The 27,870-nt window shown below is 41.9% G+C and overlaps 1 protein-coding gene across 1 annotated transcript in view; it reads right to left on the reverse strand.

Moving 5' to 3' along the window:
- Positions 1-4,928: 4,928 nt before the first annotated feature.
- The window catches only part of Ankfn1 (ankyrin repeat and fibronectin type III domain containing 1), a 143,289-nt gene continuing 120,347 nt past the window's right edge, over positions 4,929-27,870 (reverse strand). The window contains exons 15-17 of the mRNA XM_059269611.1: positions 27,175-27,341; positions 18,957-19,170; positions 4,929-5,771 (exon numbers count right to left, since the gene is read on the reverse strand). Coding sequence (XP_059125594.1) covers positions 4,972-5,771; positions 18,957-19,170; positions 27,175-27,341 — 1,181 coding nt within the window. The 3' untranslated portion in view covers positions 4,929-4,971. The remainder of the gene's footprint in view (positions 5,772-18,956; positions 19,171-27,174; positions 27,342-27,870) is intronic.

The following is a 27,870-nucleotide window of genomic DNA, read 5'->3' on the forward strand; positions in this document are numbered from 1 at the left end:
CATCAAACAATGCTTACGATCATATGCATGGACTATCCCCACACATCTGATTTGTCACAAGGCAAGAAGCCACACAAAAACTCAGATGACAGTAAGTTGCCAGACTTGGCTTTGTAAATTAATTGTTAGATAATGGTTACTATGAGGATCTAATCAGACTTTCATGTGGATTGAAGAGAGGCAAAGAGCATTAGCTAGCATCTTTATAACACTTGCCACTAAGTTAGATATTGGCTTTTGTTGAAATTAAAAGTGTTTACAATTGGGAAAGAAAGACCTCAGGGTAATATTTAAAACAACAACAACAATAGCAACAGCAACAAGCCTTCTACTTCCTTTATCAAAATAGAACATTTAAAAAAAAATCTGCTTACCCAATTGTTAGGTAAAACAAAATTATCTTGATGAATAACCATTTGACAAATTCATCACCAATAAGAGCAAAAGATATGGTTGAACACAAATGTAACTACTGTGTGCAGATGCAGTGGAAAAACCAGAGACCTGAAATATGGCAAAAATCAGTGCTTCATAAACAGTCATGGATTTTTCTCTAAAAATACTTTTTGCTAATGGCAAAGTCCAACACCTCAGAAAAACTCTGAATTAAGATCTTAGAATTGGTTTCCAAGCTATACAACATGGTTTTATACACTACCCTTGTTGTTTGTAAGGCTGCATGGAAGTTTAGCTTAACAGTCATGAGCCATGTGTTTGGACATCTTATGAGAAGTGACCAGCAATGAAAGACATTTTTTCCATATCTACCAAACTACTTATGAAGAGATACCATTGCTTTCCAAACAGTTTCTTTAAATGTTTCCTTAAAGGTATACAAGGAAGCCTCAATTTGCTTCATTGAATCATCTGAAAAACTATTTAGACTTTATGAAACGATACATTTGCTGAGAGTGTTCTCATTAATCCACAACTACCCCCTTTAATCGGTATTTTATAGTTTAACTAAGCAGATATGCAAAGATGCGTACTGTTGGATGCAGCTTTTACCTAGTAAACTAAGAAACTGTAGATAATAGTGTCCTCTCACTACTGTGGACATTTTCTGAAATTAGTGACTTCCGTGTGCTAGTCACAGAATCATGGTTCTGAAATGCACTGTAGACCCTTTGACAGCTTGAAGTGACAGCTGTATGAGACAACAAGTACATTTTGGGTAGAGAGTGAAGAACAAGAAGATGCCAAGGAGTTGGGTTTTCAGCTACACTTTCTGAAAGTTGTCTTCCAGGGGAGGGCAGAGCACACCTTCTTCAGGGTACACGTTTGTATGTCAGGATGACAATGAATGAGAGGTCAGTCTCCTTTCCCACTTGTCTGGCATGATCTCCTGGCAAGGATGGGGTAGGTGCTTGCCAGGTGGCTCCCAGACAAGGTCTCTTTAGGGGAATACAACAAGGCTTCAGTCATTGCTGTTCATAAAGTGCTTTGGGATCCTTCAGGAAAGGGGGCTGGCAGGATATTATTTGTAACTGGCTTCAGTTTTTGAACCAAATGGAACCATTTTCTTCAGTATAATTATTGCTTTGAGCATTAATGAATGTTCTTAAAACCCAATGGAGCTCATCTTTAAGTACCCACTTCTCAAAATACCCCTTCCCTGGAGTTAATGGTTTTAATTACTGTGCCCCAGGTACCCTCACCGGTTAGAGGATGTGATAGCCTTGCTTTGTAAGTGGTTGCATTTACATTTTCACAAAATGAGTTTCATTTTCTAGGATGTACTCTCTCTCTCTCATGAATAGACAGACAGCAAGAGTACAGCTAGAGACCTCTAGCCAGGCATGTGCTGTCTGTCTGTCTGTCTGCAACAGGCTGCTGCCTTTTCAATATATTCATGAGATGATGTATGGTAGATTGTGAGCTCTCTGAGACCTGTTTTGCTGTTGGTTCTTTGGTTCTCTGTCCAGCTTAGAACATAAAAAGACATGGCAGGGCCACATTTTTTATTTTTAAGGATCTTCACAAAGGCTAGGAAATGGATGTTTCAGGTCTGAGTAAAGCAATGTGAAAAACTGGGAAAGAGACCCGGGATAGGGAAGTTTCCTCAAGAGCCTCTTAGATTGTATTTGAAAAGAATAAAAGGTACATTTATCATATCCAAAATAAAATGAAGATAATAAAATAAAACATCATGGATAGTCTGAGTTTCTAATATATATATAATCAAAATGAATGAACACAAAACTGAATTAGAAAATAGCCATTTTTCCCACAATGCATTAATTTCAACTGGGTCCACAAGTTTTTCAAAGTGGGGTTGGGGTGAACCAGATTATTTGAACAAATAGGTGATTATTAGGGCTATAACTTAACGATTTTATGTGGGAATGTTGTTAGCGAAACACATTTTCAGTGGAACTAAGCATGTCCATTGAAATCTACTGCACATTATCCATTCCATGGACAAGCCTCTTTTTCTCACGGCAAATGAAAATAGAAGCAAGTAATGCCAATATAAATTGGTGGGTTGAAGTTTCATGCAGTTGGGTTTAGTAAGCCAGAACTTGCTGAACAAAGGATTAGCAGAGTGGGTGAACCTCAGCTCGGACTCCTTGTTGAAGATCCTTCATCTAACTCAGGCCCAAACTCCCCCTTCTGTCAGGATCACAATTGCCTGACTTCTCTGTCCTCGACAGTTCTAGCAACTCCTCTCATAAATGCATCGAGGCTGTCCAATTTCTCTTCTAATTAGAAACAAGTAAAAACTAAGTGTAGCAACTCTGCCAGTCCTGTTACTAACGAGGAGCTATAATTTGAATGGACATTTCTCCTCAACTTGGGTTTTGATTAGTTGATTTATCTTATATGTCTATTGATAAGATTTGTGTTCTCTAGCAATAAGGAGCTTTGTGATATTGGACACTTGTTAGGTAAAGGTTGAGCACATAATCAAATTTGGAAGAAGTAGTAGATGACTTTAGGAAATAAAGCAGACTAGATGATCACTAGTTGACAAAGTATGTCCCGATTTCTAGTGGTATATCTTTATAAAGGAGCTGTTTTTGAGTTTTAATTCTGACATGAAGTCAGTTTTTGCAACCTTCCTCGTTCCTTCCATATACATAAGTCACTGAGATATGGCAGAGAAATTCTAGCCATTTTATATTTATTTATTTATTTTGGTGTTCTAAGACAGGGTTTCTCTGTGTAACCGCCCTGACTATCCTGGAACTCGCTTTGTAGACCAGCCTTGAACTCACAGAAATCCACCTGCTTCTGCCTCCCAAGTGCTGGGATTTTAAAGGCAGATGCCACTCAGCCCAGGAGACATTTTAATCAAGATTCTTTGATGGTTCACTGAGCATAAAATCTCTTAAAAGAAAGAAAGAAAAAAGACTGAGGTCATGGCTTTACTTTTCTCATGACCATAGACCAAGGCCAAAGCTGTGCCTTTTGGATGGAGTAATTAATTATATTTAAATCCTTTTTTTTTTTTTTAAACAGAGGGAATCAGAACACCATGGTGAACATGGGGTTTGTATGAACTTTCAGGAGGAGTTAGGTCTGAGGGCATGATAACAAAGAACGGTAGTTAACCGAAAGGCCTGTAATATAGAAGAGGACCATTTAGAACCCCGGTGAACTGAATGGGTCTTGGCTCTAGGAGAACTGTGCCTTACTTGAATGTGCAGTGTGGCTTCTGTTTGCGTTTCTCACCTATGAGAAATTCAGGTAGAGATGATGTGACTAAAGCAGCGTTTTCCAGGTGGTATTCGTGCACATGCTTGGCGTGAACTACTGGCTGAGGCTACTGAGGAAAGATTTCCCATGTGGCCAATGGGCCCGATGATCTTGGGTGTGGTGGTAGTGGTGGTGGTGGTGGTGGTGGTGGTGTGTGTGGGGGGAGGGGCACGAACACGACATTCATGTTACGAGGAGCGGGGTCAAAGTGGAGGGTAGCCACCCCAGCCCTGAACAGTCTTAACCAGTGATGAGGGGGCGAAGGATGTGCCTGTGGTTCTTAGAGGAACCCATCACTACCTGATCATATCTAGTGGACACATTCTTGTTCAATAACTGTTGGATCAGTTTAAAACATGGTGCCTGTCCACGACCGTTCTAAACGGTACAGCTGCCATGGACCCATTTGGTTTATTGTAAAGGAAAAGGTTTTTAGTTCTTTTCTCTCTCCCCCTTTTTACTGCTGTAATGTAGGCTTTCACTTAACGCAGCCATCTCCCTGCACTCTGGAGTAATTTACTGTTCATTGTCACGACTGAATGGGATCTGAGCGTGCCCGAAGGGCTGCCTCCTGCCCTGTTTTATCTTGCAGAACAGGGCTAGCAAAGAAGTGCCCTCCACTTCTGTTTCTGGAGCTCTCCACATAACACTAAGTGAAGAAAAAAAAAAGGTCTATCCACGGCCCACTTAACCAGGTGAGTGCTGGTGAATAAATTGGACTTGGGGAGTCCCCAGAACCCTGCACTTCAGAATGTCCTGGCTTGGTGGAGGGAAAAACCCCAGCACAAGTCTACACGACCCCTTGCTCTCCAGACACAACACGGGCTTCTTTTCCCCACATTCTTCTGAAAGTTTGGAATTGCGGGAAAAGGTATGCCGTTCTTCTTTTCACTGACTGAACTTCGTCGTCAACCACAAACTCACAAAAGACCTCCAGGCCCAGGGTTGAGATTACAGAGACAACTGCAGAATTAAGTGTCCTCCTTGGACTGGCCTCTCTTAGCCACAGGTGCCACCAAAAGAGTTCTATATTTGCATCGGGGGTCTCAGACACCATACCTTTCCTAGGGTGAGGAGGAAATGGCTGTGACACCTCTAGCTTCCCCTCTCCCCCATCCTGTGTCCACTTTGGGGAAAAAAAAAAAGAGCCTTGTACATGTAACCTTTGAACAGGGGGACACAGTGGGGCAGGATATGTGATGGAAATGCAGGGAATATTGGGTGGGGAGGTGGGTGGGTGGGGGGCACAGTAGATAGCCGGCCTGGGCCACTCTAAAGCATACTGCTTAGGATTTCTGAAACCGGGGATGTGGGGTCTGGGCTCATCTCTGAACTAGTGGGGCTTGGCAGGCTGGTACGGCCCGCAGGGGTAGGACTCAACCCAGTCCACAGTTTGGTGTCCTGGCCCATGAGTGTATCCGGGTAGGCTTCCACATAGACTCTGTGCACTGAGCGCCTGGGGTCCTGGAGGCAGCTCCTCCGTTCCTCTGGGAGGCTGGCCGCGTGGGCCAGAGGCAGGCCCCGGGGCCCATCCACCACAGCTCCAGGCCCCTCGGCTTCCCCAGGATCTCGAGGCAAGCCACAGGCCCTAGACTGGTGCTGCGTGTAGACGCCTTCCGAGAGCGACAGCGACTGTGTCTCGCTGTGCATGCGCAGCCAGCGGTGGTGGCGGCTGAAGCCACCGTAGTGCTGCTGGTGCTTGCTTGGCTTCCTCTTTCCCAGGAAGCCCAGCGGCGGCCGTGTGCCTGGCACCATCTTGGTGTGGTTCTTGGGTGCCAAGCCTGTGAGGGTCAGGCTGTGGAGAAACTCTGCACATGAGTGGTCGGTGTCTGGGCCCTGCACTGGGCCCGGAGGGTCCTGGCCCGGCCCCATGGAGGCCTTCATGTCGTGCACCTGTAGGACGTCTGGGGCGCTGCCACTGAGGCCACTGAGGGCCTGCTGGGCGATGTCATGTGATGACAGGTAAACCAGGTCCAGGTCTCGTGGGCTCAGGGCATCACTGGAGTCATAGTCACTGTCGGTGGGGAGGAAGACTTCTGAGCAGCCTTCTTCATCGGAGCAGGGCTGTGACTCTGCAAAGCCAGGGACAGATGTTAGAAAGAAGACAGACTCTTAGCGAGGGTCTGATTTGTTGGCTTAAATGGGTTCAACTCTCGCTTAGAAGGGCATTCAACTTTGCTCTTCTGTCACATTTTGAAATTTAAGACTTGGACCGAGCGCCGCACATTTCCGTTTTTCATAGGGCCATGCAGATTATATAGTAGGCTCTGGTCTTAGTTTAAGGGTAAAACAGTGGTTCTCCACCCTTTCACAGGGGTCTCCTATGACCATTGGACAACACAGATATTTACATTATGATTCCTAACAGTAGCAAAATTAGTTATGAAGTAGCAACGAAAATAATTTTCTGGTTGGGGGGTGACCCCAGCATGTGGAACTGCGTTAAAGGGTCACAGCATTAGGAAGGTTGGGAACCACTGGGGTAAAGGGAGGAACTGATAGGTTGAGTCTGGACAGTGGTGGTGGAGGACATTCCCTCATTTACCACACATGCATTTTATGATTATTATTTTCCTGGTATCTACCTGTAGACAGGAAGGACAAGAAACAAAGCTGAAGGTTATTTATTCTCTATTCTTCTTTCAGAGATAAATTTTACGTTTGACAAAATAGCAATTTAGAAGGGGGAAGGAAGAGACATTGGTGGCAGAAGATGGAAAATCTGCTTTCAAATCCTAGCTGCCTGTGCCTCTTTCAGTGATCTTGGAAAAATTATTTCCTTGTGCTTCAGTTTCCTTATCTATAAGTGGCGATACTGGAACTTAGTTGGGGAGACTAAAACCTATTGATTGTAAATATAACCATTCAGTACATTGACATTTATTAAATAATAATCACACAGGCCAAAAGAAGAAACAAAAAAATGAATGAGGCAGAAATCCATCTCAAGGTATAGGCAATGGGCTTGAGCGAGCTAAGAATTGGTTCTGTATCTGTCATTTCATGCAGTAGTTCTTTATATCTTTTCCCGCAATGATGTCATATATTTTTGATGGAAAACACTGTCTAAAATTCTTTGGCTTTCCCATTACTACTAAGCCCATAGTAGTTACTTGGTGAATAATGTACATATTAATTTTGAGAACATTTTGCAAAACATTTATGCCAAATGTTATCAACCACTTCTTTAGAGTTCTAGGTATATGCCTTGTTTAAAAAGTCCTTCCCACACAAAATTACAAATACATTGTTTTCTAATATTCTGGGATTTGTTTCTTATATTTAACCATATGGAATTTATTTCTATATGTAGAATAAATACGACTCTTATTTATTTTACTAAAAGGATAGCCAATTGTTACAGCACTATATATTGAATAATCTATTTCTTAAAAACCACTGGAAATTTAAAGCAATTCTAATACAAAGTTTTCATAGTATTTTAAAATACAATTCAATAAATTGTTTTGAAAATTTGTCTAGAAGAGATTTATGAGAATAGTCAACTTAAAAAGATACAATAGGGAAGGATGACTTTCTACATAAAACAGACCACAGAGTTTTGGTCATTTAAAGTTTATAGTATCAGTATTGAAATGGATGGACAGATCTGTAGAATATAAAAAAGTCTGAAAGCAGCTATAATTTTATGATAACATGATAAAGATAACATTTCAAATTAGAGAGTGAAAGAGATCCTTCTATATATAGTGTTGTAACAATTGATTGTCCCTTTAGTAAAATAAAGAAGTCCTACCATGTTCCATATCTAGAAATAAATTCCATATGGTTAAATATAATAATAAAATCCCAGAATATTAGAAAACAATGTATTTGTAATTTTTGTGTGGGAAGGTATTTTGAAATAAGACGCACCCTAGAACTCTAAAGAAGTGGTTGATAAATTTGACATAAATGCTTCGTAAAACAAATGACACCCTAAGTAAAGAAAGCAATTAGTAGATTATAAGAAGAGAATAATAGCATTATAATAAAAGTTAAAACCCAGGGTATACAAAGAACTGTAAACCAGAAGACAATGAAAATGGGCAGAAGACAAGGACCAGCACTTGGGAAGAATAACTGATACAAATGGTGAATTAATACGAATCAATACATTATTATGCTATCTTCAATTCAGATGGTAATTAGGAAAGGAGTGTTGAACAAAGAGGCAGTTTTACCCATAGGACTTACAAAAAGTAAGAGTGACAATATTGTATATTATTGATGTGCAGGAAATCAAGAACTCTCATGTAATGATGAGGAATCTAAATTGGTTCAGCTCATTGAGATTCAATTTGGCAGAGTCTGTTAAAAATGTGTATATCATTTGTCCTCACTTTTTTGGATATCTGTTTGAGAAATGGTCACCAAGTGCACATGGAGGCATTTTACAAGTTGTGATTTACTGCAGTGTGATTTATAGTAGTGAAAAACTAGACATCATTTTGTGGTTGAGGATGCTGTGAAAGGAAGACTTACAGCCACAGAAGCCCTAAGAAAAGGAAAATAGTTTACTTGTAGAGTTCTGCAAGGGAGTCCATATTCAGGAGTGACTTACTGATTACAAAATATAACAGGTCGCAACAAAATAAAACCACATGGTCACCGTGTTCTCCTTCATTTGTTCATGGTGGAAAGTTAGATGTGATTATTATAAGAATATTGAAAAGTACAAGGATAAAGTTTATTTTGTTAGGAAGTCAGTATCAGGTTTTGTTGTTGTTTTTTGTATTAGAGGCTCTTCAGCTAGAATGTTTCCCCTCTCCAACCTCCTTATTTATTTATTTCATGCCCACGGTATTAAGTGTGTAAGTGTGTGTGTGTGTGTGTGTGTGTGTGTGTGTGTGTGTGTGTATGTGTGTGTTTTGTCTTTTGATTCCCATCCTGACTATAGGTGACTTATACATCTGCTAGTAAGTTAGATGTAGTAAATGCTTATTTTGGTTATTTTATTTTTAGCTTGTGATGGACTTATTGGAACATAACTCCACTGAAGGTTGTGGAAAAATTGTATTTGGTACACAGTGGATCTAAAATTTCTAAGAAGTCAGAACATCTGTTTTTAGGGAGTTTACTGTTTTAGTGGAAGTATGAGGCAAATATGCATTCATAGGACTGTGGCAGAAATAGGTTTTATTAGAGACATGTAGTAAATAAGATGTGGGTTTAAAGGAAAGAGAGATAACATCTTACTGGGACAAAGTTAATAAACCATCTTTTACTTATTTTTCTCCTCTCATTGTCTATTCTTTTTCTATGATAATTTATTTCTTTATCCAGTTTCTAAAAGTGATTCAAGGCAGGTTTTTAAAATAAATATACCCACAACAACAACAGGATTATAAATGGGAAAAGTGAAAATAGTACAAGTAAGTTCATTTGATTAGAGTATTAGGAGCAGGAATGGAATTTGGGAGATCTGAGGCTACAATGCAAGGGTAGATCTGAGGCTACCATGCATACTTATAAGGTTAAAATTTTTTTTTTTAAATTAAGGCTTGTTTGTACTCAAATATTCATAGTAGTTTTATTGGTAGTAAAAACTGTAAACTGCCAGTATGTCCTTCAGCGAATGAATGGCTAAATTGTGGCACACTATAATATGGAATACTTTTCATCAATAAAAAGAAAGAATTCCATATGCATAATAATTGTGCTAGAATGCAGAGATGAAGAACAGATTGTGGGTTGCCAAGGGGAGGGAGAGAAGGGGGTAAGGCTGTATGAAAGGGTAACAGAGGGAATTTTGTGGTAAGGTTACAGTTGAGTACCATGATCATGGTGGTAGTTACCCAATGCCCAACATGTGATAGAACTGTGTCAAGCTGCACATGTGAGGCCATGTCATGTGTGGATACATAGACATCCATAGTGAGCATTTATGTAACTGGTGAAATCTAGACTTGCTGTGTGTGTCAAACTGCACATGTGAGGCCATGTCATGTGTGGATACATAGACATCCACAGTGAGCATTTATGTAACTGGTGAAATCTAGACTTTCTGTGTGGGTTCCATCAGTTTTCTTCTTCTGATAATGTACAAGTGTTGTGTAAACTATTCGTGTGTGTGTGTGTGTGTGTGTGTGTGTGTGTGTGTGTAGGGTTGTGTGGAGATACAGGAACTTTCTGTGATCCTGTGTCTAATTATTCCAAAACAAATTTGTAAGGGAATCTAATTTAAAAGGAAGGTGGAACCAGAGAAGATAGAATGCTTAGATCAGAACTTTGCTCTAAGTTTTATGGCCAATGGATAGTTATTGAGGGATTTTGATGAATGGACAAGACAGAAGTGTGATGTAGGATAGTTAGGTATCAGGTAAAACAGGAAACAGCAGTAAGGCAGGCAGAGCACAGAGGACAGCTAGGAAGCCAGGTCTGGGCTGATGATCCCTCAGTGCTTTTCTTGCTCAGGCTGTGGTGCTGAGCAGCAGTGGTTGGATGGAGGAAGGAGAAGTGTAGGAAAGCCGTTCATTCTAAGATGTTTATGGAGCGTGAATTTATGCCAGACAGCTAAGTACTGTTTTTAAGCATCTAATAGTGTGTGACTCAGACAACCAATGAGTCAGAAAACATGAACTCCAGCAAGACAAAGAACAAAATGATACTGGATTTTAGCTAGAGGGTGACCTGGGAGAGGGGTTCTTTTGATTAGAAGGCTAGCATCTCTGCATCTATCTGTGAATCTGCATGAGATCTTGGTGACCAGGGGACTTCTAGGAGAACATCCACGATGCCTCAAAGTTACTAGAAGATTTTGAACCACAGTGTCTGGGAAAGCAGAAGTGGTAATCCGGAAGAGGTGTACTGCAGCCCTAGCTTAGGTTGGGCAATGGAGAAGATGGTGAATTTGATGTGGGACAAATTGAGTTTTGAAGAGATGGCCGGAGCATCCAGGAGACTAAATGGGAACATGTTGCAGTAGGAAGGTTGAGGGATGGTGCTTGTGGGTGTGTGGAAGAAAGCACCACTGGAGAGGGGAGGGTTGAAGATAGGATTGGTGAGACTGATGATTATAAAAAGGAGGGTGGATCGGGACTGTGAGAATCACTGTTGGCATTGGTGCTTTTAGAGATGGAAGAATATGTTGTTTTCAGAGACAAATGATTAGGAAAGAAAACAGGTAAATATAAAGAGAGGTGTGTGTGTGTGTGTGTGTGTGTGTGTGTGTGTGTGTGTGTTAGAATAAAGGCTTAGACTGAGTGAGTTTCGTATTTGTCTTTTTTTTTTTTTTTGGTGCTGGGTATTGAACACAGGGCCTTGTACATATTAGGCAAGTGTTCTACTGCTGAGTTGTATCTCCAGCCACGTTGTTTTAAAAAACAGTTTAGACAGTACTTTCTCTGATCTTTAATGGGGGAAATCAGGCACTGGAAGTAACAGGAACCCATAATTGTTGCTTCTTTCTGACGGTGGCCAGGATAGGTGCCTTAGGAGTAACCAAGAGAAGTTAACTGAAGATCTGAAACTGGGTTTGAAATAAGATCCATGCAGAGAATTATTAATTGACTTTAGCTCAATTTTCCTCGCCTCCTCTATAGCTAGTGAAGCTGCCTTGATGTGTGTGTTTGTATCCTAATAGTAATAACAAAGCTTTCTGGTATTTATGTAGTACTTACTGTGAGTCATCTATAATGCCAAGTCACCTAAAAGCTTTAATAATGCTTGCTTTTCTCATTTTGCCAATGAAAATACTGAAGCATAAGCATATGAAATTTTGCAACTTATGTGGCTGATCAGCGGCAGAATAGGCACCCAAATAGAGATTTGTGCCTTCCCAGAGACTGCCATCTACTGAAGAATTTCCCTGGGTTTGCTTTGGAGGTGAACTGATATCAGGGATCTTGTGATCATCTAAGTGACTGACCCAGAATTGTATAGGTAAGTTCCTGGCAAGGGAGTCTTGGTACTGCTGCTGTTCAGTCTCACGTGGGTTTTCCTGTTGCTGCTCTAGCAATGGCACAGCACTGGATGGTTTTAGAGAATACAATGTATCTCTCATAGCTCTGGGAGTCCAAGTTCAAACTCAGGGTGTTAGCAGGACCACATTCCCTCTGGCAGATCTTAAAGGGGAAAAGAATGAATGGTTTCTTGCTTCCTCTGGCTTCTGGTAACATTCTTTATGCTTTTAGTGTCTCATAGCCTTTCCTCCGTGTTCATGTCTTCTGTTTCTTATGAGGACTCTTGTTATTAGTTTAAGAGACCAGATAATTCAGAATGATCTCATTTCAAGATCATTAGTTATATCTGCAAGATCTTTTTTTTTCTTCTGAATATGGCTACACTGCCAGGATGCGAAGGTTAACACATGGATATAGCTTTTTGGGGGGGCGGGGGGCAGGGCGGAGGGAGTGGTATCATGATTCAATTCAGCAGAAACAGATAATAAAATGACTGTAACAAGAAGTGATCCCTGGCCGGGCGGCAGTGGCAAACACCTTTAATCCTAGCACTCAGGAGGCTGAGCCAGGAGGATCTCTATGAGTTCGAGGCCAGCCTGGGCTACAGAGTGAGTTTCAGGAAAGGCGCAAAGCTACACAGAGAAACCCTGTCTCGAAAAACATAACAAAACAAAACAAAACAAAAAGAAGTGATCCCTGAGGAGCTTGACAATGTCTTTCTATTTCTAGGTAATATGTCAAGTACTTGGCAAAAGTAATTTGTACTTAAAAAAGATTTATTTCTTTCTTATATTTTTGGTTGTGAGCCTAGCCTTTAATGGCTGAGCCATCTCTCCAGCCCCTTTCTTTCTTACATGTGTGTATATGTGCATGTGCATACAGGTGCCAGATGAGGCCAGCAGAGGGCATTGGATCCCTGGAGCTAGAGTTTTAGGCTGTTGTGAGCCAATTTATATGGGTGCTAGGAACTGAATTCTGGTTCTCTGCCAGAGCACCGAGTGCTATTGAACCACCTCTCCAGACTCCTGGTTTGTATTTTTATCTTTCACTATGAAAATAGAAGACTAAGGAGTTATAGGGTGTACTTCAGAGAATCTGACATTTTAAATGGTCAGAGGTGGGCCATATTTGAAGATATGTCTCTAGGAAGGGCGCATACCAGCTCTCTCAGGTGGTATTAGTTGCTCAGTTCTCTTAGTTTTCAGAGCATTTTATTTATATCTGTGTTACTACACTTACCAAGTTTTATTATAAACAATCCACTCTCACATTTCTCTCAATTCTTTGGAGTATAAACCCTAAAAAGAGCATGTACCCAACTTTACTTCTCTCTGGTTAGTAAAATTTTTGCTTCAGTTAGTGAAGGAACGGCCTAAGGAACAAGGTGAGCAAAAGGAGATGTAGAGTCTTCTGTATTTCCCATGCCATCGAATCTGAACATGGGCATTGAGCAGAGCATGAGGCCCTTCCATTAGACCAGTGGTTCTCAACCTAGGGGTCACAACCCCCAAAGATACCCTTCATATCAGATATTTACATTATGATTCATAAGAGTAGCAAAATTATAGTTATGAAGTGGCAATGAAATAATGTTATGGTTGGGGGTCACCACAGCATGAGGAACTGTATTAAAGGGTCACAGCGTCAGGAAGGTTGAGAACCACTGCAGTAGGTTGTCTTAGCCATCCTTACATTGGCCTCTTGTGTGGGAAGTGCATTGAAGTGTGGAGAAACTAGGATGCATATTGAAATCCGGGGGCATGAAGAGTAGTGAGACTGAGTGAGATTGATTGTCTCTGAAAAGCAGCACCTTTGAAAGCATCCTGGAAAGACCTAATTTATCTGGTTTGCCGTAGGACTTTGTGAAGACGACCACTCAGACCATTTCTTTATCTTTGGTGATATTTGAACCAAGAGTCCATCCACATAAGGCAGAAAGAACAATTGATAAAGTGAGACAAATCTTGGCTGAAGGCTTGCCTTGTTTCTTATTGTGTATAAGATTTTGAGCAAATGACTTAGCTTGTTTGAACCTTGTCTGTAGCATGGAGATTGTTAGGCTGCTTATCTTCCACAAGTGTTATGTAGACTAAAAAATGTGTTAAATATACTTAAAGTGCCATATAGACAGAAATATTAGTATTACTGAGGTATGAAGATTATTAATTAAGATTATAAATGAGTATTCAAATATACTTCAAGATTTTGCTGTGAGAATTCTTTGGATGATCAGGAGAACAATGCTTTCCTGCATGGTGTTCGATACTGTATTTCCTAACTATATTAAATAGTGAATTAGTAAATGATATAACTTACTGTATGGCTCCTATACCATGGGATAAGAGGTAAATCAAGAGAAGATTTAGTTATTTCTGTAGTAACCCAGGAAGGAGATATAAAAGAGACAGAATGGAGTGTTAAACATCCTGTCGGGCCATGAACCTGCCCTTAGGAAATGCTATTCTAGTAGGATTGGATCTTTGTATTTGACTTGCATGACAGTTGGGTTATTTATTAGAAGACTTAGTGGAACTTCTTGCTTGGAGTGGTATAGCCCTCCCAGAACAAGCTGGGAGAGTCTCCAGGATGCATCCAGGGCACCCAGGAGCATTTCCAAGGACTTAGGCCACTCCTGCTTCCTCCCTTCTTGGAAAAGAATGCAGAGTGCAGCTTCCCTCTCTAGATCCAGGCCATATGCTCCATTAATCATGGTAGGCACTTTGCCCCGCTTGTATTAGCCAAGCTGGTGGTGCTCCCTACTTTTCCTTGGAGGGCGTTGGGCAGGCCAGCATTGGTAGAAGCTGAGCTTCCTCTCTGCTTGACCTGGGAGCTGCTAGATGAAAGTCGGCTTATACTATTAGTGCTGGCTTAGGAAGCTTGGTTTGCTTGCCATTGTGATGGCTGTTGTAACTCCTGGTCTCTGGGTCAGGCCAACAACAGCACAGCGGAGTTGCTGTGGGTCTTGACAGTATTATGGGGAGATGACATTTCTGGAAAGAATAGTTGAATAAAGTTATTGTTTTTTTTTCTTTAAAGGTGGGAGGTAGTAGTGTTAATGGCAATATGGAAATAAAGGAACATTAGATCATAGTTCCCTAAAATCTATATCTACTTGTAACATATCAATATCTATAGATATGCATATTGCCTCACTGGTTCCATTTCCATGTGTTTAATAAAACTCAAATAACTTATAAGTAAAAAAATGTATTGACTCATCAAGCCCTAGGTAGTTTTGTTCATATTTTGATTTTCCAAGAGAAATAGTACCTCAGGATTCTAATAGTACCAACAGGATTCAAATCCTGTTGTATTTCTGGGCCATTTGGTTTATGCCATATTGTTCCTGATCTCATCTATGGAAAGGCTATCAGGAAGTTTTACATTTGGGAGACTGGGATGATCTTCAAACACATCTGAGAAAACAACGCACAGCCTTCCCTCTGTTGCCTCACCCATGTATCACCAGGAGGAACATCAGCGTTGGGAGGGTGTTGCTTCCTGTGACACTGTACCCACAGAAAAGGAGGGGGAGAAAATGCCCATTTGATGGATCAAATCTTCCTACCCCCTGCCTTGGGCTGCCTTTTCTTGGAGCCAGATTTCCCCCTTCGGGTCCTTGGGAGATGCTTAATTTTAAGTGACTCAGAGGAGTTCTTTCTGTTTTGAAAACCACACAGAATTGGGAAGTTAGAGTACTACTCCCTCTTCTCATGCTAAACATCTTCATAAACACATCCAACATACTCAACAGCTCTAGGACAGAAGCTTGGGCTGGCACCAGGGGTAGAAATTTGTGATAGGTTCTGTATTTCCAGCAGGCTCCTTAGAAGTGGAGTGAGCTCTACTCACACAGAAAGAATTGTGCTGTGAGTAAAACCCAGTGTGTGGGTGTGGGGGGGATGCTGGTCTAAATTGGACTTTTCCCCATTCACGAGTGATTTCCAAACAATCCAGAGTGGTCACACTCGTGGAGAGGACAGAGCATACAGGGCTGGGTTCCATTGCACCGAAGTGCTCCTGCCTTTGTGAGGAGATGGGAGGCTGTTTCTTCCTCGTGCTCAACAGTGAGTTCGTGTCAATAGCTTCTATTTGTCATTTGCTGCTTTCCACGTCTCTGTGTTTCACAGCCCAAGGAATTTTGGCTTCAGAGAAATAAATGGACCCAAGAGAGAATTATATTTTAAGAAACAGAATGATGATCACTCACATTTTAAGTTAATAATAAAATCCGAATGCAATTGGGCAGATCTTCCCAGCAGGGAGTGTGTGTAATCCATCCTTAGGCCAACGGGAGAGTCTGGCATTTCTAGGGCATAGAGGAGGCCACCCTCATACAGTCTAGGAGGAGCCCACTTGGGACCCTGTGGCTTAAGAGAAGATTAAACACTGGGGAAATTCTGTGAGCAGAGAGAGCAGATGAGCTGTGAAGGTGGAAATAGAATGGAAAGCTGTTTGTAGGATTATATAAACAGTGGAAGGTTGGAGAGCGTGTCTTTCCTGCCTTAAAAATGGCTTTCAACTTTATGTCTACTTTGCTGTCTTTCTTTCGTCCTCTCTTCCACAGTCAAGACTTCAGAGTGTGTCCTATTGGTCCTACTTCATCACTTCCCATTTATCCCTGATCTACTGATGTTCAGCTTCTCTCTCTTTTTCCTTCACAGACTGCTCTCATCAAGATTATTGATGACTTTCCTGCTGAAAAAAAAAAAAAAGCAAAACAACAGAAAACGTACTGTTGTTTTAACTTGTCTCCATCCTTCGCCATGCTTTCATTTGTTGTGACATCGTCTTCTGCTTTTTTTTTGTTCTGTCTCTGGTTGCTCCTTCTTAATCTAAGATGTCTCGTTGATCCCCACCGTAGGGGTACCCTCCATAGTGTTTTACATGCACTCTCTAGGGAATCTCATGCAGTTGTATAGTTTCAGACATGATCCATGTGTCAACAGTGTCTTAAATCTGTATTATTATTATTAGCCCAGTTTTCTTTTCTGAGTGGCAGACACCGTACATCTTTACACTGTGTTTTTTTCCCTGAATGTTGATTTTGGTGGAATTATTCAAAGCAATTCATATTTAATATGTTCAACTATTCAAGCTTATTTTTCTCCTCTTTCTCTTTCTCTTTCTTTCTTTTTTTGTAAATAGCATCATGAAACCCTGAAGCATCCAATCCAGAACATTTAGTTTCTCCTTTTTTTAATGAGCTTCCCAATCTCCCTGCTTCTCCTATTTTCCCTGTACATTTTTGTCATATAACAGTGAGAGTTTATCTGAAGGTTAGTTCAGATCCTATCTACCCCTCCCTATGGTTTTGGTGGCCTTCTGTCACAAGTGGGAGAAAACACAAACTTGAGAGCAAGCACCTACAGACGCTGCCTGGTGTGGCCCCAGTCTCTCACTACCGACCCTTTCATTCACCCTGGCCCAGGCACTTGGCCTTCCTTCCAACCGACCGTAAGGCCTTTTGCTATTTTGCTGTTTAGTAAACTCTAACTCCAGATTTTCGTCTTGTCCTGTGGTGGGTTAAGGTTTCACCTTCTTGAGTGGGTCTCTGCTGTTCTTCCTAGAATTCCACACCTCCCTGTCTGTCCCCATCACAGGTACTATTTTGTCTTGTACAATTCATTTTTTAATTTATATTTTCCTTGCTGTCCCTTCTAGACCGAGTTCTATGGAAGTAGAGACTCCGCTTTTTCATTATTTTCTGGCTACTCAGAACAGTGTCTGCACACAGTAGGCAACCAATCGTATTTTTTGTTTTTAATGGACAAAAGGAATGAGCAGTTGCAATCCTGACCATCAGCCAGACTGGCTGCAGTTACCTGACGTGCAACACAGAAAAATCTGCTGCTTTTGCACACTAAGCTCTCTTTCCTCTCCTACTCATCTTCGGTTTGCTCAGTACTGGCTTCTGTCACCTCCAGCTTTGGTCTTATGGGTTAATGCCACCAATCTCCTTTGTGAGCCACAGGCAGTTACAGTACTGCGTTACGTCAGCATATCTAAACTGCCCATTAGGCCAGCTTCCGGCAGAGATGCTGCTTGATTTGTATCCCAAGGCTGCTGCAAATTAGTGGAAGAACAAACAAACAACAAAAAAACACAGCCTAGAAACTATTGAGGTAATTCTTTTGTAGAATAACTTGGTAAATCATAGACACCTTTGATAATAAAAGTTAGCCGCGTCCCAGGTTTCTCCGCTTGCCAAGTGTTGACTTTTAGAGAGAGAGATTTTAAAAATAGGAGCACATACGGACTTGCTTATAGAAAAGGCACATCTCCCTATTAAAGGTTGTATGTTAAGATGAGAACATTAAATATGGTATTTACATTTCCTATCATGGTTCATGTGTCTTTGATAGTTTGTTTTGCTTACAAAGAATTCCGTAAGGTACGGGCCTTGCTGTTCTAATTTTACATATATGGGAACGAATATTGAGAGGTAATAATCTGCTCAAGCACATGCAGCAAGGAGAACAAACCTGGAATTTGAATACAGGGCTTTGATTTTTAAGCCCAGGCTCTTTCTGCTGCACCATGCTGCCCCCTATGGGACAAGCCTATAAATCAGAACTGTTCCCGAAGAATATCATTACGGAGATTATAATAGCGAAGTGTTTTAAGAGGTAGAATTAAGGAAGGCGCTTTGAATGGCTATTATTTTTATTGAGTAGAAAATGACACTGGACTCAACCTGCTCCAGGGAAGGGTGTTATATAGCATTGCCTATATTTATATCCTTTTTTTTTCTGCCTATAAGCACAAAGATATTTTGTAGAAATTTGTGTTATTCCAGTCATGTTTATGCTAATAGTATTTGCCACATAATCTCATTCTTAATTCCCAAGGTTCATTGTGAGGCATTTCTTTTAACTTGTTTCTTAGATCATCATACCCATGACTATCCTGAGCTGATTTGGCTTCAGTAGTTAAATCCAAGATCTTTCTCTTCCTCACTTTCCACCTGAGAACATGGTGTGGGTGGGATGCATACCCTCAACTCTTGCCTCAGATGGAACCAGAGGCTGGGCTGATGTCCTTATCTGGAACTGCAGTAGTTCCCATTAGAAATTTCTGGACTTCCATTCTTGCTCTGTGTCCTTCCATCTCTTGGGCATGTGGGCTAGCACTGGTCTAGCCTTCCCTACTCCCAAGGAAAGCAATCTCATGTTATTGCCCTAGTCTCCCATCCATCCATGGTTCTGGCTTTGTTTCTTTTATGCTGTTTGATCCTTACCCCTAAACGGTGTTTCTACTACTTGCTAGAACCAATGCATCCACACAAAGAACTTCATCAGTGAAGACAGGGCCAAGAATCTGGTGGGCAAGCCGAAGAACTTTTGATCTTACCACTCACTGTCTTTCTTCTGTGCATCTCTGGGGATGGAGATGTTGATGGAAGACAGTCTATGTGTGATGATGTAGAACTGATCTTCTTTAGATTCTGCTCGTGGGAGGGGTCTATCAGCTTAGTGATGGGCAAGCCAGAGACAGGTTGCTTGTATCTTGCATACTGTAGAGCATCCATGATCCACCTCATTTCACGCCAGACTTCATCTGTTTGCTTTGGAATAAAATGGTGAAAGGCATTAAAAGAAATACATTTTCCTGAGAGTATAAGATGAACCAGTTTTCTATATCATTGGTTTCTATGGCATTGGTTTGAGCCTTACTTGCTTTGTTTGTAAAGTACAGACAAATATCCCATAGGTTATTGTGATGATTGAGTAGCATGATGAATTTGAAAGTATCTATGACATGCAGAGTACTTTGTAGGTTATTGTGATGATTAAGTAGCATGATGAATTTGAAAGTATCTATGACATGCAGAGTACTTTGCTCACACACATAAAGCACTATTTTCTCTCCACGTAAAGAAACATACAGTATCAGGGAAGTGATATGATGCAGATGATATATGAATTTCAGAATGCTTGTACCTGTATTATGGGAAAGATGTAATTTTATTTATTAAACTTACTGCTTTTGTATATATAAATGCAGATGCTTCCAAAGTCTAATGCAGTTCTAAAAAGCTCTTGTTAAAAAATTTATACACTCATATGGTAGCTTATTTTAGATCGGTATCACTTTCATTTCAGGGTTACTATAGTGATTTTAGTGAGATTTTCATTACAAAGTACAATAGTAGTTGCTAGTGGTTTAAAAGTCACTCATTTTTGTCTTTACTGTAGATGACAGGTGTTCTTCAGATCGTGATGAGCACTGGCCATGAGCTTCCTGGTTGTCCTGTTTCCCAAGAAGAGGCTGCTAGTTACAGAGTTTCTTGGGAGCCTGAAGCTTGTGGTTGGCTTTACATGGGAGTTCACTGGGGGCCTTGGCAAAGCATTAACCTCTGTTTTCATTTCTCAATTGTAAATTGAGGACATTTAACCATGTGATGGCTAAGGTAACATTGTTCCAGTGAGGGATGAGAAATTTTGAAAGAAATATAGAGAGGAGAGAGAGACAGATAGAAACACAGGATAGCCTTGGGAGGGCCTGGATCCTAATCCACCGGCCCCTTCTGTTTCTTCTAAAGGGCTTTTTAAAGGAATGCCAAGGGGTGGGGCAAAAGACCTCCCCCTAGCACAGCCAAGTGCAAACCCTTCCAAATACCTGGTAACCACTCACATAATCAATCCATCCCCTTACACAGCTCTGCTGGGTAAAGCAAGCTCAAATCTCACTAGGAAACCTCTGTGGGCTCCCACAGTCCAGCTCTTACACTTTATGGTTCTCTTTGGAAAACCCTTAGAAAGGTGTCTCTACCTTCAGGTAAAAGGTGTTCATTGTAAGAATAATGACCCATTAAGTGTCCCTTACTGGAGAGGTTTTAAAGATTAGGTATCACCCAGTGTTACTTTATTTTCAAAATTCCTTCTTAGGTCTTTATACTTAACCAGACACTTTTAAAAAAGAATATCAACAAATCCTGCGCTCCTCACTCAGAATAGATTTTGAAGCTGTAACATTCACTGTCATGTTCAGTGAGATAGCAGACTGGAACGAGCCAGTGAGCAGAATTGTGTGGTCGGGGGCCTCCCTCCCCTTGCCTTCTGGTTCTGGGCTGCCCTGGGATAGGCCTTGGCAGAGGATTCAGGGCTGGTGTTGAAAGCATGAGATTGAGGCCCAGGGTTTGTTCACTCCCTTAGCTGGGCAGGAAGTTCCACAGCAGCCAGGCCCAGGAGGAGGTACTAAGCCATGGTAAGGGGAGAATTTGAAGGGAACTGGAAGTTCATGAGGTAAAGCCAAATTGGGACTCCCAGGCGAGATTTGCATGGATTTTCCTGATGAAACAGTTACTTTCTCAGCTGGCTTTTATTGGTTATGTCATATTCAGTGTACAGTGCTCTCAAAGTTAGTTTAAAAGCATCACATGATGTGGATAACTTTTTTAGTGTGTCTGTCAAGGATAGGAATGTGCGTTTGTATTTTTTTTAAAGTAGATGCTCAGGGATGGAATGGCTACACAGTTCTACTCTCAGGGTTGTTGGAAGGAAGATTCAGGGGATATGGGTAAGAATGCTCTGCAAGTAGGGCACTATTATAACATTTTCAGCTGTATGATGCCAGTCACGATTATTTCAGTGGGCTGATGAATGTAAATCCCTAAGAGATTTCTCAACTTCTAATCCTTGGAACCTAGAACTATTACCTTATGTGATAAAAAAAAAAAAGTGAGTATTGCCTTCTGTGGCAAAGCTGGGGTTATTAAGGATTCTAGAGAAACTGTCCATCCTGGATTGTCAGCGGGAGCCCCAAGCCCAGCGACAAATGTCCACATAAGGACTTGCTTGCAAGAGTGAGGCGAAGAGAGACTTGGCAGAAGGGAAGAGGCGGCCACAAAAGGAGAGATGGATGCAAGTTAAGGAATATGCACACCACCTAGAAGCTGGGGGAGGCGGCGAGTGGACTCTTTCAGGAGCCTTCTGGGAGTGCAGCTCTGCCAGTGGGAATTTTGAGTTTTGCTCTCCAACACCTGGAATAACGTTCTGTCACAGCAAACCAGCCGCTTTGTGGTAACCTGTAAACGTATGTGAGTTTTCGTAACAATCCACCTGTTCTTTTTAGATAAAGGCGTTTCAGCTGACTGCTAAGCAGGGGTAGAGTTGGATGAGGTGGTGCTGACTTCTTCGTTTTTTCTCGGTGGTGAGGTGGAGAGGGCCTGACTGAAGAAAACTGAAAGCCCCATCGGTTCAGGGAGGCCCGCGGATTGAGTTTAATGAAACCTCGCTAAGTAGCCCCCAAAGAAGTCCAATTTCCACTCATTTCACCTTCTGCTGTTGATCTAAAAGCGACTGACAACATAATCCCCCTGATTTGAAGGTCCCAGTTCAGCTTCTGAAGACTTGCTGACATGCTTTTCAAACGAGCGGCTGTGAACTGCCCGAGTCTGTTGATTAAAGGGTCCGCATCCATTTCTCACCCTGCTCTTCACAAACTTCAGTTTTCATCCTGTAAATTACACCCTTTCTCTGTGCCCAGGCAAGAGAATATTTTTATTAAAATGTAAAGGTGATTGGCTTTCTCACAGCACAGCCACAAGGTGCTTGAGGGGATGATAGATTGGCTATATTTAATGAGCTGTGTTTCTATTACGGCTTAGGCGCATTTGAAGCATTACAGTATATAAATTATGGCCTAATTGCCCTTTTGGCTTTAACAGCTCAAAGTATGCTAAGCCTTAGGTCTTCATGTTTTGACATTTCTCTTTCTCTCTCTCTCTCTCTCTCTCTCTCTCTCTCTCTCTCTCTCTCTCTCTCTCTCCCCCCCTTCACTCACTCTGACATTTCTACTACATATAAAGCCTGTATACCTTATCTGTGATTTTTCTATGCCTTCCCTAGTCCAGGCCTCCCCTTTTGGCTGCACTCCTTGGCTTCCTTTCCTAGCTGTATTTACATAGACTCCCCTGCTCTTTACAATGTTTGGTTTGTGTAGTAACACTGTCTTAGATCTAGATGGAACTGGCAGTTGCCTCCGCAGGTTCTGGGTATGGTGTGGGGTGGGCTGAGCTGTGAACACCCATGGGTGAGTGGCTGCAGCTAGTTGTCAATTTTGGGGTGGGGGTCTAAGAAGCCGACACCGGGAAGGGGAGCCAGGACGCTGAGTTGTCTGAGGTTGCTCATGCCGAGGACAGCTGGGTGGCATACCAAAGGCTGTGGATCCAGGTCTATGATCTGGAATTACCCTACTCCAGAAGTTACTTTTTGGACATTTTGGCAACTGGCTTTTATCCAAGTCTGTGTGCCTTTGGGAGTCTAGAGCAGGCAAGAACTTTGAAAAATTCTTGGCCTGGCCTGCCATTATCCGGCTCACTTAAAGATGTGATCAGAAGGAAGGAGAAAAGAGGCAGTGGAGCTCAAGGCCAAGTGAGAAAGAGGAGCATAGGTAGTCAGGGAGTGAGAACGGGTCAGGGATTCTGGGAGGGTCCAAGACCACCACAGACTAAAGAAAGGTGGTGTCCTCATTGGATGAATGAGATCCAGGCCAGCTGAAGGAGAGCAAGGCAGAAACACAACCCAAGGCATGGTTAGCAAAGTGTTTCTCTAAGATGTTTCTGGTTGTAGGTCATAAACTTAATGTTAGAGGTGACTAGGACCTGAGCATATTTCTAGTCCAGTTTTCCATTGCAGAGATGAGAAGCAAGTCCTCCCACCAACCTCCATATCAAACAAGACATTGTCTGCTCCAGAATGGAAGGCTGTGCCCCTTGACTCCTGGCCTGTTATTATTGAACAGTGTCTCTCTATGGGACGCAGACTGGCCTTGAACTCCTTGTGTATCCCAGGCTAGCCTTGAACTCTCAGGCTTCCTGTCACAGCCTCTCTAGTTCTGGATTACATGTGTGTGTCAACAAGCCTGGCTTCCTTATGGCACTGGACTCAAAAGGTAAGTGGGGGACTGGAGTGGTGGCTCAGGGGGTAACAGCACTTGTTGGCAAGCATAGAGACCTGAGTTTGGATCCCAGTTCCCACATAAAAACTTGGGTGGGGTCATGTGCACTCTCTGATGACTTTAGTGCTGAGCGGGGTTGGGCGGGAGGGAGGGGTCTGCAGAAACGGGAAGATTTCTGGGATTTGCTGGCTGCTAGCCTTGCTGAAAAATGGCAAGCTTCGTGTTCAGTGAGAGACCCTGTCTCCGAGGGATAGGCAGAACATCGGACATCTCCCTAGCCCTCCGACCTCTGTGTATACACAGATATGCACAACTATATACCCTTGTGCACCTACACACACACACACACACACACACACACACACACACACACACACACACACAGGCTTCCTTGCCTTCCTCATCTTGTATCCTTTTTTTCTACTGTTTCCATCACCAGCATTTGTTCTTTGCTGGAAATGAAATAAATGGAGTGAGTGTTTGAAAATTCTAAATCTCAGGTGTAGAGAGAGGGAGCAGCTTCCTGAAAAACTGCTTCTTTGGTTTGTGAGTCCCGTTCACTTACAGATGAGGAAAGCAGGGTAATTCCACTGCTTGTTGTAGATGTAACCAACCGTCTTTTTGAATAAGAAACACAATGCAAAGAAGAAAGCCAAGAGGTCAGAGCTAAGAGCTAAAACCTTACCCTTCCTCCTGCGGTGGTCCTATCTCTCCTAACCAGAGCTACTTCCTGTGTTAAAGTTTTTATATAGAGTTTCTGTTCTGCCTTCTCATTGGTTGTAAGCCCAACCACATGACCACCTCGTCACGGCCTGTCTGTATAGGCCTCCAGATTTTCCATGATTGGTATTGAGATTAAAGGCATGTGTATCCAATACTGGCTGTATCCCTGAACACACAGAGACTTACCTAGCTCTGCCTATCAAGTGCTGGGATTACAAGCATATGCCACCACTGCCCTGCTTTCCTATGGCTTGCTAATAGCTCTGACCCCGGGCAACTTTATTTATTAACATACAAATAACATTTTAATACAAATAAAATATCACCATAGCTTGTAACAATTTTCTTTCTAAAACTACCAACTCTTCATTCCTCTCATTTTCATAGTTCAAAGGACTTTTACTTCTGTTGTTTTTATTGTTTGTTTTTGGAGACTTGGTCTTATGTAGTTCTGTCCTTGAAGTCATTATGTAGCTAAGGACCTTGAACTATTAATCCCCGTGTCTACTTCCTAAGGATTGGAATTATAGACATGTCTCACCATGCTTGGCCCTGTACTTCTTATTGATGAAGGAATATACAATTTATTGTGTAGTCAGTATGTAGGACTATTATTATCATCTCCCCTCTCCCTGATTTTTTTTTTGAGACAGAGTCTTGCTATGTAGCCCTGGATAGCTTAGAATTCTCTTTGTAGACTAGACGGGCCTTGAATTTACAGAGATTATCCTGCTTCTGTCTCCTGAGTCCTGGGATTAAAGGTGTGTACTTCTATGATTAGTTTATCATGACTACTTTTCACAAATGATTAGGAAATGGGGAGTGTGTGTGTCTGTATGTACATGTATATGTGTGTATGAGTGTGTGTGTGTACGTGTGTCATTCTGCTTTTCAATGCAGGGTCTCTCTTTGTTCCAGAACTCATCAGGAAGGCTAGGCTGGCCAGCAAGCACCAGAGGTCCTCCTGTCCCAGCGTCCCCAGCATTGGGGTTATAAGAGCATGTCTCACTCATTGGCTTTTCTAAGTGGGTTCTCAGGGCCTCATTCTCCCAGGTAAGCACTTTACCCCAGCCCAAGAGACTTCTTGATCCTCAAGTTTGCGTTTCCTTATATTGATTTCTTTTTACTGCTTATTTGGATAGTTGCTGAAGCTTCTGGTCTAGTCTGGTTCCCTACCTTTAGCTCTCTCCTTAAATTCAGGAGAGACAGGCAGATTATTTAGTGAGTAGGACCATGCAGAGTGCATTCGTACAGTGAACAACCAGTGTATGGCTATAGCAGTACCCGTGAGAGGCAATATGTCTCAGTAGAGCTGTGAGAAATTCTTACTTTCTCTAAAGCCGAGGTTTAGGTACAGAATTAAGTGTAAATTCCTTATTGTGGCCTTTGGTATGGTTCTCTGATCTGTTCTTATTGGTGTTTTTTACTATTGTCCGGTGTCTCAGTCTTGTCCAGTCACCCACCATTCAATTTATGCCCCAAGCAACCTTGAACACCTTCTTATTCTCCAAACCCTGTTTTCCTGCCTGTCTGCCTTATCTGCTTATTACTTTCTCTCTGGGTGCTGAACGTTCCATTTCTACATTGTACAGTTTAGTCTGTTCCACAGGTTCAGCTCAGACACCATCAGGCCCTTCCATGGCATCTTTCCTACTACCCACAAGTGAAAGTAAAGGCTTATTTTTTTGTGTTGACACAAAAAACCTCCTTTCTTTTCTGGTATTTCTCTCTTGCTTCCTAACACATTTTTTTTTTTAAAAAAAAATTTCCAGACAGGGTTTCTCTGTGTAGTCCTGGCTGTCCTAGAACTCACTCTGTAGACCAGGCTGGCCTCAAACTCACAGAGATCCGCCTGTTTCTGCCTCCCGAGTTCTGGGATTAAAGTCGTGCACCACCACTGCCCGGCTTCTTAACACACTTTAAGAATAATACTTATAGACATTTCCTGTCTACTTTCATGACTTTTAAACAGTTTAAGGTCATGGCTATTCCGATTTTGTATCTCTCATATCATGCTTGATATCTGGATATTTAATATTTCTAACAAATTGATGGAAGGCATATAATATTGATGTTTACTATGGAGCCATTGCAATTGTACTACTTTGGGAGTTGGTAACTGAGAGAAAGATGAGATTTGGATATGGCATTTAGGGGCCATTTCAGGCCATATCTAAATTTTCTAGACTGCTGGTTGGTGCCCTCTTCATGAACCCTGAAGTATCACCATAAAGGGTTCTAGGCAAGACATGGACAAGGAACGTAGTTTTCATGGTTTCCTTCTCTCTCTCTCTCTCTCTCTCTCTCTCTCTCTCTCTCTCTCTCTCACACACACACACACACACACACACACACATACACACACACACACACACACACACACACACACATATTTTAAAGACATGATTTCACTTTGCCACTCAAGCTTGTCTGGGACTCACTTTGTACCCAGGCTAATCTTGAACTCTCGATCCTTCTCCTTTCGCCTTCCCAAATGCTGGCATCACAATTGCGTACTATCACACCAGGCAAGGAATACATTTTCTCACCTCGGTAACCACATATTAAGGAAAGAAGTCCAAATCATGAATAATCTAACTATAAACTGATAGACCATTTTTTTTTTCTTTTTCTCTGGGATACTGAGGACATTCTACACTTTCTTTTCCCCCTTATTAAACTAGTGGGTAAGCACAGTATTTGGACCATTCGCTGCTGCTGACCACAGCGGCTGATACAGTTCTTAGGACTAGTGCAATTTACCCGTCATTCACTGCTAAGCCTTTGAAAACTCAGCGCTCCTGTGCCACACCATTCTGCCAGATCCACAGGCTGTTGGCACAGTGCGTTCCCTTGATGGCCTCTGGTAGCTCCTCTTGCTCGGTTCTCACCCTGCCTCTCCCTGCCTCTCCCTGCGTCATTATCCAAGGAACAGCAGCTTTACCTGAATGAAGTCTAACACTTGCTGGTGTCTTTGTTTGGCAGCTGCAACCTCGCTGTCTGAGATTGCTTCCCTCAGGGACTGTTGGGTGTTCAGGGCGTCCAGCTCCACAACAGCAGAAAGACGGCAATACAGGCTAATAAATTTCTCTCTGTAGCTGCAAAAATGAACTGGAAAAAGGACAAGCAAAAGAAAACATGTTAAGATCTCGTATCAAAATAGAGAAATTCATACAGCAGAGAAAACCAGTCGAATGGAAACATGATTTATTAACCCTATCAGTGGAAAATATTAAGCCATAAATAAATTATAAATGTGCTCTTAAGGGGCCAGTTGTCTGGCTTTAGTCAGACAGTATTCCCTTTTAGGTTTACCAATCCCTTGTAAGGTATGGGGAAGCGGGTTGGTTCAAACTGCAGTTCAGATGGACTTTTTCCTAAATTTGGGACCTTTTTCATATACTGTCATGTGCCACGCAATGATGTATCGATGGCTGCATATGCAGTGGTGGCCCAATAAGACTGTCACCCAGTGACATCATAGCCATCTAAATGTGTGTAAACATAATATGTGATGTTTACATAATAAGAAAATTGCCTAATGATACAAGTTTCAGAAGTTATCATATTGCTAAGTATATGTTATTGTGTGTATGGCTAACACACACACACACACACACACACACACACACACACACAC

Source organism: Peromyscus eremicus, chromosome 8a (assembly GCF_949786415.1).
Source record: "Peromyscus eremicus chromosome 8a, PerEre_H2_v1, whole genome shotgun sequence".
In the NCBI taxonomy this organism is placed as follows: domain Eukaryota; kingdom Metazoa; phylum Chordata; class Mammalia; order Rodentia; family Cricetidae; genus Peromyscus; species Peromyscus eremicus.